At 41.4% G+C, this 16,315-nt stretch overlaps 1 protein-coding gene across 1 annotated transcript in view; it reads left to right on the top strand.

Moving 5' to 3' along the window:
* Positions 1–14,746, top strand: part of syt6a (synaptotagmin VIa) — a 51,842-nt gene extending 37,096 nt beyond the window's left edge. The window contains exons 2-7 of the mRNA XM_070910050.1: positions 3,138–3,528; positions 4,665–5,226; positions 10,942–11,062; positions 12,050–12,221; positions 13,234–13,384; positions 14,675–14,746. Of these exons, the coding sequence (XP_070766151.1) occupies positions 3,138–3,528; positions 4,665–5,226; positions 10,942–11,062; positions 12,050–12,221; positions 13,234–13,384; positions 14,675–14,746 (1,469 nt within the window). The remainder of the gene's footprint in view (positions 1–3,137; positions 3,529–4,664; positions 5,227–10,941; positions 11,063–12,049; positions 12,222–13,233; positions 13,385–14,674) is intronic.
* The last annotated feature ends 1,569 nt before the right edge of the window (positions 14,747–16,315 follow it).

The raw sequence follows: 16,315 nt of genomic DNA, 5'->3' as shown, positions 1-16,315 counted from the left end.
ATACTTCACTTTGAAGGGTGCTGCCCCAGTGGAAAAAGTAAAACAAGCCAAAGTTGCATACTCAAATACACATTTCTGACCTGTCAACGCATTTTTTAACGAAAGATTGTCACCACGGGGGCGTTCGCATTGCACAGCGCAGGGTCTGCTTCAATTTGCTGTGACGGCGGATGAAGACTCTGCGAGCGACAGCCTAGTCGAGACGAAGCTTTGTGGAGAGCTGTGTGAAATTTCAGATGACATGGAGAGGCCAGGGCTGTGGACAGCTGAGAAATCCTCCTCAGGCATAAATCCTCCAGACTTGAAATCCTGTCCACCACTTGGCTAAGCTATAAATTCGGCTTAGTGGACACTCCATTTAGTTTGTATTTTCAACGTGAAAGCTCTTAATTTGTGGGAAAAAAAAAAAAAAAAGTGAAAAATGTTATCTTTTTATAGCCTTTTGGTCGACTGACGGTAGTTTAGACATAAAAGATGTAGTTTGTCATACAACTCTTCATGTAAGTGAGTTATGAAATGTAATACCATCTGAGAATCTCCAGTTTACGCTACTTTATACTTCTACTCCACTCACTACATTTCAGAGGGAAATGTTGTACTTTTTAATCCATTACATTTATCAGGCAGCTATAGTTACTTTGCAGAATATGATTTCACACACAAAACATATAATTATATAGAATATAGTTGCATTATTATGACACTGGCAGGAGCCATTCTAAGTACTTTTACTCAGTGGTGGAAGAAGTGCTCAGATACAGTACAGAAGTACTATTAGCAAAATGTTTCAAAAGTAAAAGTACCCGTTCGGCAGAAACATGTCCCCTCTGACTGATATCAGACATCCTCATAAGCTATCTGAAGCTTGAGAATCGGGACGAAGCAGAGCATTTATGATATATGTTTACTAACACGTTGCGCATGTATTATACAGTAACAACCTAAGGCTAACTAACCCGAACCTAAAAAACTACTACTAAATGTTCCCAAGATATTTATTCCATCAGTCTGAACACTGGTTAAATAGGTAAGATATAGAGACATACGGCAAGTGAAAATAACAGTATAATTAAATGGATTTCAGAGTAATTAGTTTAGAAGTCCCCAGCCTTTAACATATTTTAGTAGTAACTGCTGCCTTAAGCGCTTTCTGAAAACAGACTGAGATAATGACTTTTTTTTTTATAGTGTTATCAATCTCCTTCCACACCTGCGGACCTCTGCGAACTACACTGAAGCTCGTGCGTGTTTTTCCCTTCATAAGATGCTGTTTCTCAGCCTTATATGTATGTGAGGGAAAGTAAATCAGGATAAGGTCACAAAGTCTGTGGTTGAGCATAAATAAAACATTATGCATTATAAAAGCATTGTGAAGGATATTACATTCAATAATGTCAATTATTACAGATGACATTAGATTGTTACTGACACTGATGCATCAGCGTGGAAACATCATTTTACTGTTGTAGCTGGTCGAGGGGGAGCTAGTTTATGTACTTAATATACAGTTCAGTAAATGAGTCAAGTGGTTCCCAACCTGGGGGTGAGGCCCCTCCAAAGGGTCACAAGATAAATCTGAGGGGTCGTGAGAGGACTAATGTTGTAGGAAAAAAGAAAAGACAAAGTGCTGTGACACAAATCTGTATTAGTTTTTTTGGGGATATTGTGGTTTAATCCTCAGCAATTAGTTGTATTTTAGAAGCTCATTGTATGTTTTTATTTAATTTTATTATTTAAATGTTAAATCTTATCTGTAAAGTAACTAGCAGCCATAGCTGTCAGGTAAATGTAGTAAAAAGTACAAGAAATGTAGTGTAGAGTAGTATAGAGTGACCATGTAAAATGGATATTCTCAAGTAAAGTACCTGAAATTGTACTTGAGTTGTACAGTACTTCAGTCAAGGTACTTAGTTACATTCCACTACTTTAAGTACATTTTGCTGATAATTAATATTTTGATACGGTTTTGAATGCAGGACTTGTAATTGTATTGCTACTTTCACTTTCAAAATACTTTTTCCACCACAGTCAAAGGCTGCAAGTTATTTGATTTTCCATATGAATAATAGATCACACGTATTAACCCAATAAACAACCTCACCTGCAGGTTTCAGCGCTTGTTGACGCTCATCCTTTGCCTCAGTGAGGAGAGGTTTAGCCAGGTAAATATTAGAAAAGAGCTAATCGAATGTGCCTGGAAGCAGCTTCCTGCTATCTCTGGAGTGTAATGTGGAGACGGGAGTTCAGGGATCCTCTGAGAGGCCACCGAGACGCTCCTCAGCGTGAGTTATTGTAGATAAATCCAAGTAATCAGGGCTTGCGGGAAAGAGCACTCCAGCAAAATTTAGAGAATTGAATTCAATCACGGCTGAAAAGTGTAGAAAACTCCAAGTGTCAGGTGGTGAAATATAATTACTTTAAATCAAGAACGGAGCGACTCTGGGGAGTGTCCCAAAGGCAAAATCCAGAGATACATACTGTATGTTTTCTGTGTTTGTTCCCTTCGGTCCCTGTGAATCCTTGCAAAGTGCTTGTCAGCATTCTTGGTGCGTCTTCAGGTCTTTGTATGCCGCTTGTTTCCCAGGAAGCATATTCAAAATACCGGAAAATAAATGAGTTTGACTGTACCCGGCTCCTTTTATCTGCTTCATGGTAGAAATCCAAGAGGAAGGTTTGACACGCTGGCTCTACTCTTATTCTGTTCCATGTTTTTTTTCCAAATTCAAATAGATTGTATTGTTCGCTTCTTTTATTTTTTTTTACCATTTGTCACACTATAATTACTTTTACAAATATAGCAAGTCTAATGTCATAGAAAAATTCTGTGTGTATATGTGCAAGAGTGCATACCACACTCACATTTGAATTCTGTTTACATTAATATGCTCTTCTTACCCCTGGCTTATCCCTTGGCTGAACTGAAGACTAATGGAGGTTACTTTAATATTTATGAGGCACATCTCCCAGTGTCCTCGGCCTTATATAAAAACCACTGATATAGCACCAGAGCGTTTGAAAAACCATGTCCTAATAGACTGTCTTTCTCTCTCACTCTCTCTCCTCTCACCCTTGAAATCACCATCTGTTTGTCCATATTGTGTGATCCTCTGTTTCTGGTCCCCGCGGCTCGCCACCAGACGCTACTTTTGGCCTCCTGCTCGGTGTGTTTGTGGTCTGTGGCCTGGCTCTGCTGGGCCTTCTTACGTTCATCTCCTGGAAGCTGTGCTGTGTGCCTTGGCGAACTAAGGCCCGTTTCCCCAGTCCACCCCTCACCCCGCCCTGTGGCCCAGAGCGCTGCCCGCTCCAGCCGCCTCTCCTCCTGCCCAGTCCCCAGCAGTCACCGGTCACCATGGCGACAGAGAAGGTGAAGGACCCCATGGGCTCGATGGGTTTTCTGGAGGCGGCGGTGAAGATAAGCCATACATCCCCCGACATCCCCACCGATGTGCAGCTCTCCATGAGGGAGCACTTCCTCCGCCGCACGCAACGCATGCAGAGGCAAACCACTGAGCCGGCCTCCTCCACCCGGTCAGTCATGTACACGCGTGTGTATGTAAAACTACGACTACAACAAGACTGTGTGATGTGGTTATTCATGTGTAAATACGCTCAGGGGCACATACAAGCATGCATGCCTGCACACATAGGCGGAGTTTAAGACACCACATCATGTGGTAACTCCATTAATCCAGCATGAAATAAAGAAGAAAACGTGAGGAAAAGCCTCACTACCACACGTTGTGTATTGTCAGAGAGTAGACACCAGATACCCCTAATATATCACTAATGACGGTAGAAATGTTCCATCTAAGCAATTTGCTACCTACAAATTTAATTGTAATAAATACTGTAGATCGTGTTGCTCTCTGCCTCAGAGGCACCTCTTTGCAGGTCATTATGCTAAGGCTAATTATATGTGATGGCTTCGTCATGAGAATTAATGGAACAGAGTGGAGAAAAAAGCATTTGCTGCAGCAATACGAGCAGAACAGCACGTTTTCACCATGTTAATGAGTGAGTCCATTCTGCTTATTATGCAGCTAAAAGCACATCTACTCGTCCTTGGACTAAAGCAGCAACAATTTCCATCCAGGCTCCTGACACAGCAAACCATCAGTCACCCCCGGGGTCCTCGTTCGGTCCTCACTGGCGTGTCACTGTGCTTTTGTTGTTGTTGTTATTTCATAATTTTAGAGCGATATTATCTCAACTTGACTTTCCTCCTTGTATTTCATTTTCCCATTCCTCACGTAAAAAGACCAGACAATCCCAGTGCAAAACAGAGAAAAGCTCAACTTAACAGCGTCAGGTGCAAATCGATTAAGACATATTCCTAATCGGTATCCCAAGCGTGTTACAAGAGTGACAGTGGCATGAGGATAGGAGGCTTTCTAGGGTCATTTGTTTTCATGCATTTTTAAAAACAATATAAATACAAGCCACGTATTTGCTGTTTCTTTGATCAGTTGTAGAGTTAACAGAAGACGTGAGGTGACACCGTCGGCCTTTGTCAGCGCTAGTTTTTGAGGTCAGCTCGGTGTGTCTGGGCCCTTGAATTAAAAATCTCCCGGAGCTTCCCTACTCGTCGTCACTACAACTCTTTAGCACAAACCACAAGACATTCACTCCCTGTCACTTTCTTCCTGTCTTTCCTGTCCCTGCAGGCACAACTCATTCAAAAGACACCTGCCCAGGCAGATGCAGGTAGGCAGTCTTGACCTGGGAAATGACTATATGGTGGACAAAGACGAGAAACCCACCAGCATCGGACGCATCCAGCCAGAGCTCTACCAACAGAAGACGCTGGAATCAGAGGATTCATCCAAGAACGGCAGCAGCAAAAACTGTGGCTCGATTAACTTCTCTCTCAAGTACGACTACGAAAACGAGGCCCTCCTAGTCAACATCATCAAGGCAGTAGACCTGCCTGCCAAGGACTTATGCGGCACATCTGACCCTTACGTGAAGGTCTACCTGCTGCCTGACCGCAAGAAGTTCCAGACCCGCGTCCACCGGAAGACGCTCAACCCCACATTCACCGAGAGCTTCCAGTTTCCTGTGCCTTACGATGAGCTGGCGGTCAGGAAGCTCCATATGAGCGTCTTTGACTTTGACCGGTTTTCACGGCATGATATGATCGGGGAGGTGGTCCTGGAAAACTTGTTTGAGACATCAGACCTCTCCAGGGAGACGAACATATGGAGGGACATCCAATATGCCACCAGTGTAAGAATCTATTGGCTTTTTCTGTTTTTGTTTTTCTTGTTTAGACCCAGTATCAATCAATGACTTACTGGATAGAGACACAAGTAATCTATGAGGCCTATGTCTCACACAGACTGGTGAGATCATGTATACATTACAATCTATACATACAAGTCACATTTTCAACCAGGGGCCACTGAGCAGACTGAGGTCACGTCTAATGGAAATCTTGGGGGAGAATTAAGCTGGGAAGACACTGTACTCATTAGGATGTGATGTGAGTCGTTGTATGACGTGCAGTTGATCATGTCGCCTGATTAATTGCTGGAATGATCAACGTGCCTGTCGGACGATCAGAGTGTGGTCGGCTATCTTGCAGTTTGAGCAGTCCGATTTCCTCCATGGCTGCTGTCAAAAGATCCGATATAAACTGTAGTGAGCTTGTTTTCATATTATTATTGTATATTATTAGAATATTTTACCGTAATATAAAACTGAACTTTGCTGCAGAACACACAAGCCAGATTGAATCTTCCAAGCATCTGCGGCTCCATGTTTGTCTTTTATCATATTATCGTATAACTGTACAAAGTAATGCTGCTTTACTCTCTTTTTAGTTGTTGGGGACGGGGTCGTCTTTGAATAAACTTTATTGGAGATGTCACTGGACAGAAGGGACCGGAAGTTTTGTGCAGTGTGAGCTCCACGTTGGTTGATCCATACAGTGCGAGAATAGAAGTTGCAGAAAGGCCTATTAAAACGTGTGGTGTGAGTTAACACTTGTAACGTACAAGGTTAATAAAAACGCAGTGCCTGCCCAGCTGTAGCAACCAGCTGACAGTATTTAATGGGTATTTTAAAGGCTGATTCCAGTACTGGGTTATATATTCGTGGCAGCAGAATTGCCAGTGCAAGCAGCACTCTGACAGTTTGGTATTTTTCTGATCTTGAAATTCACTTTGCCCTTCTGTGTGGTATTTTGTCGCTCAGCGCGCACAGATGTAAGGTTCATTCAAATATGGCAGCGAAAAGCACGTTTTTGGTATTTTAGTGTCTTAGACATTGTGGTGAGAATAGACGTCTCAGACACCAGGTCTGTTTCTGGCGCAAAGCTACTCTGTTGTGTTACGAGAAAGACTGGCAATCAACTCTTTATCAGTGTCTAGGCTACGCTCACTTTGTAACATAAAGTGTAATAAACATAAAGTGTATGTGTGAAAGAAGAATAGTCATGACTAAAGGAAAGAAATTGAAAGGCTGGCTGGCAATGGGTTGTTTGGGGCATCAGCAGCTAGCTCAAGCACAGGCCCGCAGCGGCCATCCCAAGTGCTCCTCAAAGACATCTCGTCCATGTTTTGTTGTTTGCAGTTGGTCCTAAAAAGAAACAAATCTGGAGGTAGTCGGCATGACAGTTCTCAGCAAAAGTAGGCAAACAGGTGCAGGTCTCAGCTCAATAAAGTCAACACACCAATGCGGCCACACATGAGCGCTGAATAGCCCTGGGTAGTCTCTGAGTTCATTGAGAAACCCCCCCCCACAACCAGCTAGCCAAACGGATGAAGGCATCTGACAATGTGAGCTTAATCTCGTTTGTTGAGCTGTCGTGCTTCACTGTGATTGGCCCAGCTGTTTCAGAGCGATGAGACCACTGATGTGAGTGGCTGACGGCGTATTTATGAATCACTACACCCTCCGAACTAAATTCAACTTCAAGTAGCCCTTTTGCACTTTGCTCTGCTGCACATACATGGAGCACAAATGCAGGTGCCCTTAGAGACGCCTTCCGTGCACCGAAGACCTACTACTTCACGCTGGGTGTTGTACTTGTGCTAATAAAATAGGGCCCAAAATGTCAAATCTTCACTACTTTCAGGCCAATAAATAAATAAAGCACCAGTATTAATCTGTCAGTGTGGAGAGAACATAAATCAAGAAAATATAATTCAACAGTGAACCCAGGAATTAAAAATGTAGCACCCAAACAATAAAAAAAAGATTGAGACCTTCTTTTAAGTGTCTGAGGGAGGTAAAGGCTGCGTTAAGGGAATTCAAATCCTGTCCACAGCCCTGTAATGTGAGTGAAATTACTAGAAATACTTCAAACAGCAAATGCATTATTAAGATATATAGTTCAGTTTTTTATTCTACAAAAACAACAATTGTCACTTACGAAAATACATAAAGGGACTTGTTGTAGTCACAGGGTATTAACACCACAAACATAAAAGCATATTTGTGACTCACAGCCTACTCATGCAATTATTTTCCTGCTGGCTTTGTTACTTGTTGATGATGTCCAGGGGCCATTTTCAGGAAATAAGTGTTGCATGTCTCCCTCATCACTTTTATCACCTCCACAGAGCCCTTACATCTGACAGTTTCCACACTCCAGTTGTTGAACTTGAGCTTCTTCAAGGTTTTGTTCAATAATCTCAACGTTATTGCTTAGGAGGCAGAAAAGCAGGCGGCCGTCTCCTTGGCACACAAACTTTATTGAACCACCTAATGATTTTATGACAAAATCCCTCGCTCACATTAAATTCAAGATTGGCAACATAAAGAATGCACAGATGGTGGGGTTCAGTAGAAACACAAAAACAAACATTAAGTGGTGTGTAATGTAAGTCCTGGGTAAGATAAAGACACTGTGCGGCTTAATGAGTGGAAGAGAAGCCAGTATCGAGCAGAGGGAGGAAAGGTGGAAGAGAGGAGCCGGCAGCTTTGCTCAGTTCATAGATCAAGGAGAGATATTCATCAATAACACCAACTTACAAGCATTACTACATTGACTTCAGACTATTCCTCACGGACGGTCAATCTCAAACTATTTTGGGAAGGTTTTTACACGCTAATCAGTGGCATGAATGGAGGAGATTATTTATCATGTGGTAAATGACTAATAAGTAATTGACTTGACAGTGAATTTTTAAAGCAGACGAGGAGTGTACAGCCATGCTGACAGCTCAGCCTAATGCTAATATCAACATGCTAACATGCTCACAATGACAACGCCAACATGCTGATGTTTAGTATGTTCATCATCTTGGTTTAGCGTGTTAACATGCTAACATTTGCAAATTAGCATTAAATACAAAGTACAGTTTTGGGCAAAGCGTGATGATGATGGCGCTAGGTGGTAAATCAGGAGATCACCGAAGTTAATACAATTCATCCTGATGGGGACCTGAATATCTGTACCAAATTTCATGTCAATGCATGCAATAGTTGTGACAACATTTCACTCAAAACCACAAACAATCAACATCTTAGTTTAGCGTGTTTAGCATGCTAACATTAGTTAATTAGCACTAAACATAAAGAACAAGGCTGATGGGAATGTAATTTTGGCCTGATGATGGCTCTAGATGAAGAGTCAAGGAATCGTCAACTATATTACAGTTTATGCTGAGGATGATGTGAATGCCCATGTACCAGTTTTCAAGGCAATCTAACAGCGTAACTGTTGATAAGTTAGTTGCTTCATCCTCTGAGGACCGTAAATGTCTGTACAAAATTTCATGGCAATCCATCAAATAGTTTGTGGTGGACTGACCAATCAACAGACTGACATTGCCGTCCCTGGAGCCTCGCCGCTAGCGTGGCTAAAACAAAATGATTAATGTGGCACACATGATACTGACTGGCACCAAAACAGCCTGTGTTTCTACAAGGACAATCAAAGTGTCACTTCATGCTTTTACAACACTTGACATTTCTGCTGTGCTCACACATTATGGCTGAACCTTCACACCCTTCAAACGAAATCCCTCCCTTGCACAGCAGAGAAAGCCAAATCGCAGCTGTATGTGTGAAGAGACGTTAAGACTGCAGCGCGTGTTGAGATTTGCCAATCAGCGGGGTTCTCACCAAGCTCAGAGAGATTAGAGGTCTGCGCGACCTTAATACTGTTTATAGGATGGGGCTAAGAACTCACATGAGACAGATAACAGGACACTCATTAGCTCAGTATGGACTCGCACAGGACCGTCTCCGCACAAGTGAAAGCTAATATTTTAGTGGGTGGACAGGTTATGCTTGGAAAGTTTTGTCTCAAAAGTAATTAAGAGTATAGAAAACATTCTTGGTGATATAAGTCTCTAAAAAAAAAACTTTTTCTAAGACTCATTCACTCCAGTTGAGTGTGTGGGCTACATTATGTTGAAGTTACCGAGCTGTAGTTTAATTTAATTTACCGTCTTGAGTGATGATGATCATCTGGAAACATGTTCAGAATTGATGTTTTGTGATAATGCAATGAAAACTGCAACTGGCAAACACGTCGTAGATTGATTGGGAGGTCAGCCATGATTTCAGAATTAAACCAAATTGTTTCAAGGAGATACTGGAAGCTAAATAAACCTCAAGGACTTGAAGTGAAGCCCAGTTGTTAAGTTTCCCTCCTGTCCACAGATACGTCAGCATACAAAGAAAAAGCTCAGAACTAATTTTCTGTTTCAATTAGGATTATTTCTGATTCATATTTCTTCTAACAACTTTATACTATTTCACATATTCACTTTCTTGCCAAAAGTTAGATGAGAATATCACACTCATGTCTGTGCATTAACTATGGAGCTGGAGCCGGGAGGTGATTAGCTTAGCTTAGCATAAACACTGGAGAGACTAGCATGGCTCCTTACATAGTTTAAGTCCAACAGAAATTACATTACATTTGTCCACTACAGCATACATTGACCAACAGCAAGCCGACTTGACAGTGCTGACCTTTGAGGGAACGGAGCGTCCAAAATGAAGGGAGCTATCGTAGCTTATTAGCTGTGTTTCACATGAGTCAATGGTACAAATACTGTACGTCTTAATGATAATATTAATAAACTGTGTCAACTTACTGGCCTGTTAGCGACCAAAATGAAATGATGTACACTACCAGGCCTTCAGAGGTGCTGGGTTATTGCACATTGGACAGAGTCATGCTAGTTGTTTTCCCCCTGCTTTCACTCTCTTTGCTAAGCTAAGCTAATCATCGCCTGGCTCTACCGCCACAGTTAATGCACGGACATGAGAGTGTGTCATTCGAAATCTCTAAAAGAAAGCATATTTTCCCAAAATGTCAAACTATATTTCTTTAAAAAGGTCGACCTTGTGATTTTTATTGTCCTGTGGTACAAAATAACAACAACACAACTCATACTCTAACCTACGCTGTGCTTCACAACAAATATTATCCATTTGTCCTTCAACACAACTCACAATACGCCTGCATCCCTCCTGCACCTGATCTAAAAACAATGCTGCAGTTACCGAACAACAAGCTCATAATGCGGTTCTTTTTCAAGCCCAAAAATGCAAATAGAGCAGCCGCATTATTTTGCATCATATTACCTCTTTTGTACACCATTATGTGTAATATGTGGTTGAATTAGCTAGTTTACTTGTCTCAATTGTGAGAGTCTGATTTTATTACTTATTACTTACTTACTTGTGGGAACAAGAGGCCACCGTGAACTTAACCATGTTTTATTCATGATAGAGGTTAAGAAGGATGAACAAATGACCCAGTAGTGCATTGAATATTTTTTTGTGTGTGTTCGTCTTCACTGTCTGCTTCACTGACTGTGCAGACTATAAATAAAATATTGCATTGATCCCAGAAACAAACCTTGGATGAGATGAGACGTTGCACGTATTTTACATCAGTCTGGATCAAAGTATCAGTGTTAACTGTGAAACTGAAATAGATGTTTTGCTTGTGCGTGTTTGTGTGTGTTCCCACAGGAAAGTGTTGACCTCGGGGAGATCATGTTTTCACTATGTTACCTGCCCACCGCAGGCAGACTCACACTTACTGTCATCAAGTGCAGGAACCTCAAGGCCATGGACATCACTGGATACTCAGGTGTGTTGCTGCGTGCGGTCGTGTGATTCACTTACAGGTGCAGTGGCTCAAAATGAATGATCCCGCTTTGAATATTCAATTGTAAGCGTGTCAGATTAAGTGAACAAACAGTGGAGAGCCATCTCTACAGCTGCGTTCTGTTTATTTCAGCAGTTATTAATATTCAACACTTGCAATATTAAGACATTGTCAGCAAATAGTTGCAGACGGTCTGTTTATTCTAATAAACTGCTGTTCCACTGTTTCCCTACAATGCTGATATCACTTGTCAAATGTGACATTTATTGTGCATTAAATGCCAGAGTTCAGGTGTAATTTGGAGTGAATGTGGCATTTTTTCCTCCCATGTTTAATGACATTTCACGATTTTAATCCCAGGAGTTTTGAGGGGTTTAGCTCTCTGCTATTATTTCAATCTGTGCATCGTAAACCCGTAGCTATCAAATTGTGCCTTCAAGCATATTGGGCTGCGAAGGCAGAACTCTTGTTTGTCTTTTATAGATTTAGGGCAGCTTACATCTGACTAAAACGTGGCATAATGGACCATACGAGGAGATTTGCCACTGACGGAGGACGATTGAAATCAGCATTCATCAGGAAGCTTTCTCAGTCATGCTGTTTAAGCTATCTATGGTCCCTTGTCCTCCATGTTTACACAAGGCGTTGACTCATCTGCTTTCATGCACGTTACTGATGCCAGGTCCTCCAGGGTTGCTTTCATGCTTAAGTAGAAATAAAATAAAAGGCACACACACTGGGTGATGAAATAGGCCATCGATGGCTCTATCTTCACGTCTTTGAAGATGTTTTGGCAGTCAAGGCAAACATTGTAAAAGCTCTGCTCTCTTTTAATAATCCCAGAAGCCTGATCTTCATGCTAATTATTGCTCTGGCAGTTTCCTAAATAAGATGGAATTAAATTATCAGCAGTTCCCCTTTAAGTGTGTAAGTCACTTTTTTTTTTTCTCTTTTCCTCTCACCGATTAGATCCCTACGTCAAAGTGTCGCTCATATGTGACGGGAGGCGCTTGAAAAAGAAGAAGACGAGCATAAAAAAGAACACGCTGAATCCCACCTACAACGAGGCGATCATCTTTGACATCCCACCAGACAGCATGGACCACGTCAGCCTGCACATCTCTGTCATGGACTACGATTTGTACGTACAAAGCAAACATCCAACTTAGCGTCACGTCTGACGCCTGTTAGAAACCGACAGATCAGGATGATAAATAAAATGTCTTGTGTTTTGCTTGTTGTTACGTCACTTGGATGTTTGACCTTCACTGTGCAGAATGATGATGCACATGCAGAGTTTGAGAAGTCTGCTTTCAAATTCATCTGCTGGAGGAGGGGGGGGGGTTCTCTGCACTCAGCTGAAATCTGAGTTTAAGATGTGCACATTAAGAGCATTGTGTTGTTTGATTTAGTTTGGAGCCAATCATGGTCCAAGTAGCTTTGAAGTAGGAGACATCTTGTGTGGAGTAGTAGTACATATTCATAGATTCTGGATTTTTCAATGAGGGAGAAGGAGTAGATGTAATTTTAAGACTTTTTAACTAGTTCATTTTTGAATATCATATCAGACCACAGACCTTTATTATCGAAAGCCGAGTATTACTGATATGTCTGGAGGGGATCTTTAATGAAAAAAGATTATTCCTCATCTTCAAATTAGAGTCAGTTGAATTGTAGTTCTTCAGAAAAAGAGTAGTGCACAACGGTACCTTTATGTTTACAGTGTGTGAAGCTATAACGGGAAAGGGACAAAGTGGATGCAGTGCAGGCAGCTGACAGACTGAGAACATGCATGTTAAAGGTCACACTGTGTGTTTGTTTTTCATATCGTGTAGTATAAAAAGAGCAGATTCTAGCTAGAAACTTTGCCTGTTGTGTTTTCTTCACGGTCTGCTAAGTAAAAAAAACTGCTTCACACATTAATGGGAGCAAAGATCTCCTTAGATGGTCTTCCAGAGATGAGTCAATTCAAGCGTCGCAGAGACAATCAGCTGCAGATTCACCGTATCAATCGGCAGGACATCCGGATTCAAATGTGTGTCTCCTTTCATTACAAAATGCCCTTCTTGCAATTACAAACAACAGTTTGAAGTTTGAGATGTCGCGTCAGGTTAAGTCAGATGTGTTCATGCAGCACGTGTGTGTCCCCACAGGGTAGGTCATAATGAGATCATTGGTGTGATGAGGGTTGGATGCCACGCCGAGGGGCTTGGCAGGGACCACTGGAACGAAATGCTGGCTTACCCACGAAAGCCCATTGCACATTGGCACCCCCTGCTGGAGTCCAAGAAATCTGAGAAGGAGGTGAGTTCGGGACTGGAGTCTTTTTTAAAGGGTTATTCTGTACGTGTTTGTCATTTAGGATTAGGAATCTGGGGCTTAGCTGGTAATTCTCAGTTCCCACAGCTGCTTGAGGGCAGAGGTTTCAAACTTTTTAACTTAGTGGAGAGTTTGCGAGGTCGGGGGAGGGGGGGGGGCTCAGAGGGAGAGGCATGAGGTAACAAATGTACTGCATGAGGTTAAAGGGACAGGTGAACTCAGGTTATTGTAGTTTGGCCAGTTTACCAACACTGTCAAGAGAACAAAAAGTTCATGGAGGCGATATTATTGATTATTAATTTAGTCTAATAGGGCTCCTTTAAAAAAATGAGTTTCCGTTAGCACCCGCCCCTTTGTATTTAGGCTTTTAAAAAACTGGACCAGGTCTGAATCAAACAACCAATCAGGGTTAGCTAGCACGTAAATGGCCAATCACATCGACTCTGTACAAATAGACATGCAATGGGCAAAATTTCAACCAAAATTAATATATAGTATTGCCTACTGTAGCTTTAAGTAGCTTTCCCATCGGTCAATAAACGTCCGTAAATCCGTTTAGAAATCATAGAGAAAAAAGATACACTTTTCTCCAGTATTAAATGATCCAGTGATAGTTGTCTATACATCTGCAAGTACATTTGCAAACATGAAATGCTAATAGCTAATTCGGCACACTTTTAATGGGGTCCATTTGTCCAAATGTAAACAGATATCTAGGCTAAAAAGAACCGTTTTAGCCCACAGGATAACTGACTGAATCCATGGCAATATACTTCATGTTTACATCCCCTAAAGCATTATGGGAATTGTGCTTCCAAAATTTAGAACATAAATAGAAGTGAGGCAAAGTCCGTTAATATTAACTTTTTAAATTTTTTTTTATATTGGTCTTTTTTTAACACATGATAGTTTGAAAATGCTTTAAATCTTTTTTCTTTCTCATCCATTTTATTTGTTGACTCATTTATTCTTTATTTTCTGCAGCTAAGGGGTATAAATATAGGGCATAAGGAGTAGGTGGTTACAGGTTTTTTTTTTTTTTGTTATTTCGGTATTGCAAAGACCCAAAACAGAGATGGCGATAACATCCTGTCTGTGTTTTGACGAGATTGTATGCAGGTATCTTGTCAAATACTAATTATTGAGTCTTTGTTATTTTCCTATACCCTCACCAAACTAAATGGAAAAATTTAATTAAAAAACATTGGTCACAAAACAAGAAAAAAAGCAGCATATGCGTTATGAATCACTTCCTTGTGTCTGTGTGTCCTGCAGTGGAAGGCGAGGACAGCCAGCTTTGACAGCCAAGGCTCCTGCCCCTCACCCAGGCCCCCTGCTAGTCCCTGAGCAGAGCCACCTGTGACCCAGCAGCCCAGAAGGGGGTTTCCTCCCTCCTGCTGATCCACTTCCTGTCTGTCTGATTGAGGAGAAACACAACCCCACTGTCTCTCCCTCTCTCTCTCTCTCTCTCTCTCTCTCTCTCTCTGTCCCTCCCTTCCTCAAGTCTAGTCCAAGAGCACTCCCAAGAACTGATCCAAGACCACAGTCAATCAGTTAGTTGTGTGAAGCGGGTTAAAGTTTTAGGGTCGCTGATTTGAAACGTGGGTGTTGTGATGACCCAGAGCTGCCCTTGTTGTCCTCAGAAGAAGAGATTGGCCGGACATCCAGTCTGCAGACATTTAATATTGAGCTGTCCGAGCTGAGGCGAACGGATCCCGACGTCCTCACAGGAGACTTTCCGAACGCTGAAGACTCAGCTTCGCGCTGCAGAGACAGAAACTCAGCGAGATGTCACTCCCTGAGAGCAGCGAAAGCTTCAAAGAGGGAAGCTGAGGACTCAGTCGGGGTAGAAAAAGAGACAATCTTAAACAGGATCTGAAGCAATTTCAAAACTCTACAGCTCTCTCTCATTGGATTTCACAGTGCTGTATTAGCATAAAACAATACTGAACGGTAGCATTTTGGAACTATTAGATGTAAAACCGCTCCATTAGTCGTTATTGTTTGTGAATAGCAAAAATTAATTACGAAGCTCCAGCTGAGGTCACTGTACTTCCAGTTTCATCAATAACATAAGCAATTAGCTGATCCCCAGCTTATTGAGGAGAGGCTGAAACAAAAAAAAATATTCTCAGCTTTGCTGCTTTAGTGTGTTTTCACAAGCAGCCAAGACAAGAAGTTTCATTTAGCGAAGAAGACGGAACAACAGGATTATTGGCATTCACACGTGTCATGTGATTGATTTCATTTCTAAAACAATGTTTTCGATCAATTTTCGATACAAGAAGTAGAAGATTAAATTACCTGACAAAAGCACAAATAGCTTATTGAACACAACAATAATTAAAAACTGACCCAAAAAGAAAATATTTTAAAATAGACAATAAAAACACAGAAACAAGCTTTTTGTGAAGGGAGCTCTGGAGGTTTCTGTAAACAGGGAAATTGTGAGCACACTTTACACACCCTTACCTCCTTCTCTGTTTGATGTTTGCAAATCTTTCTTCCAAATGAAAACTCACTCATGTTGTCCGTCACACAAACACTTTTCAAAAGCACTTCTTTGTCTCCTCTTGGTTTTGGTGGATGTGTATAGTTTCATGTACAGCCGTCTGCCGGTTACTGTATGTATGTTTTGTTTCTCTAAACAGAAAACCAGAAAAGATATAATGATAGGTATAGATAAAAAATAATAACTGGCATTTTGAATATATGTAGCCTTGTTGGTGGTGATTGAGAAAACTCTGAAAAAGGTGAACATATTTGTCTTTTGAACTTAGAAACATGCAACTTTCTTGATGTTTATCCTGTCATTAATCATACTGTTGTACAGGGAGAACGTGTGTTTGAATTTGCCATCCAGACGCTTGATCTGCAACATGTGGTGAATGGATTATTTTTGAAGACATTTGAAGA

Source organism: Enoplosus armatus, chromosome 8 (genome assembly GCF_043641665.1).
Source record: "Enoplosus armatus isolate fEnoArm2 chromosome 8, fEnoArm2.hap1, whole genome shotgun sequence".
Lineage (NCBI taxonomy): Eukaryota > Metazoa > Chordata > Actinopteri > Centrarchiformes > Enoplosidae > Enoplosus > Enoplosus armatus.
This window is presented reverse-complemented; position numbering and strand designations above follow the sequence as displayed.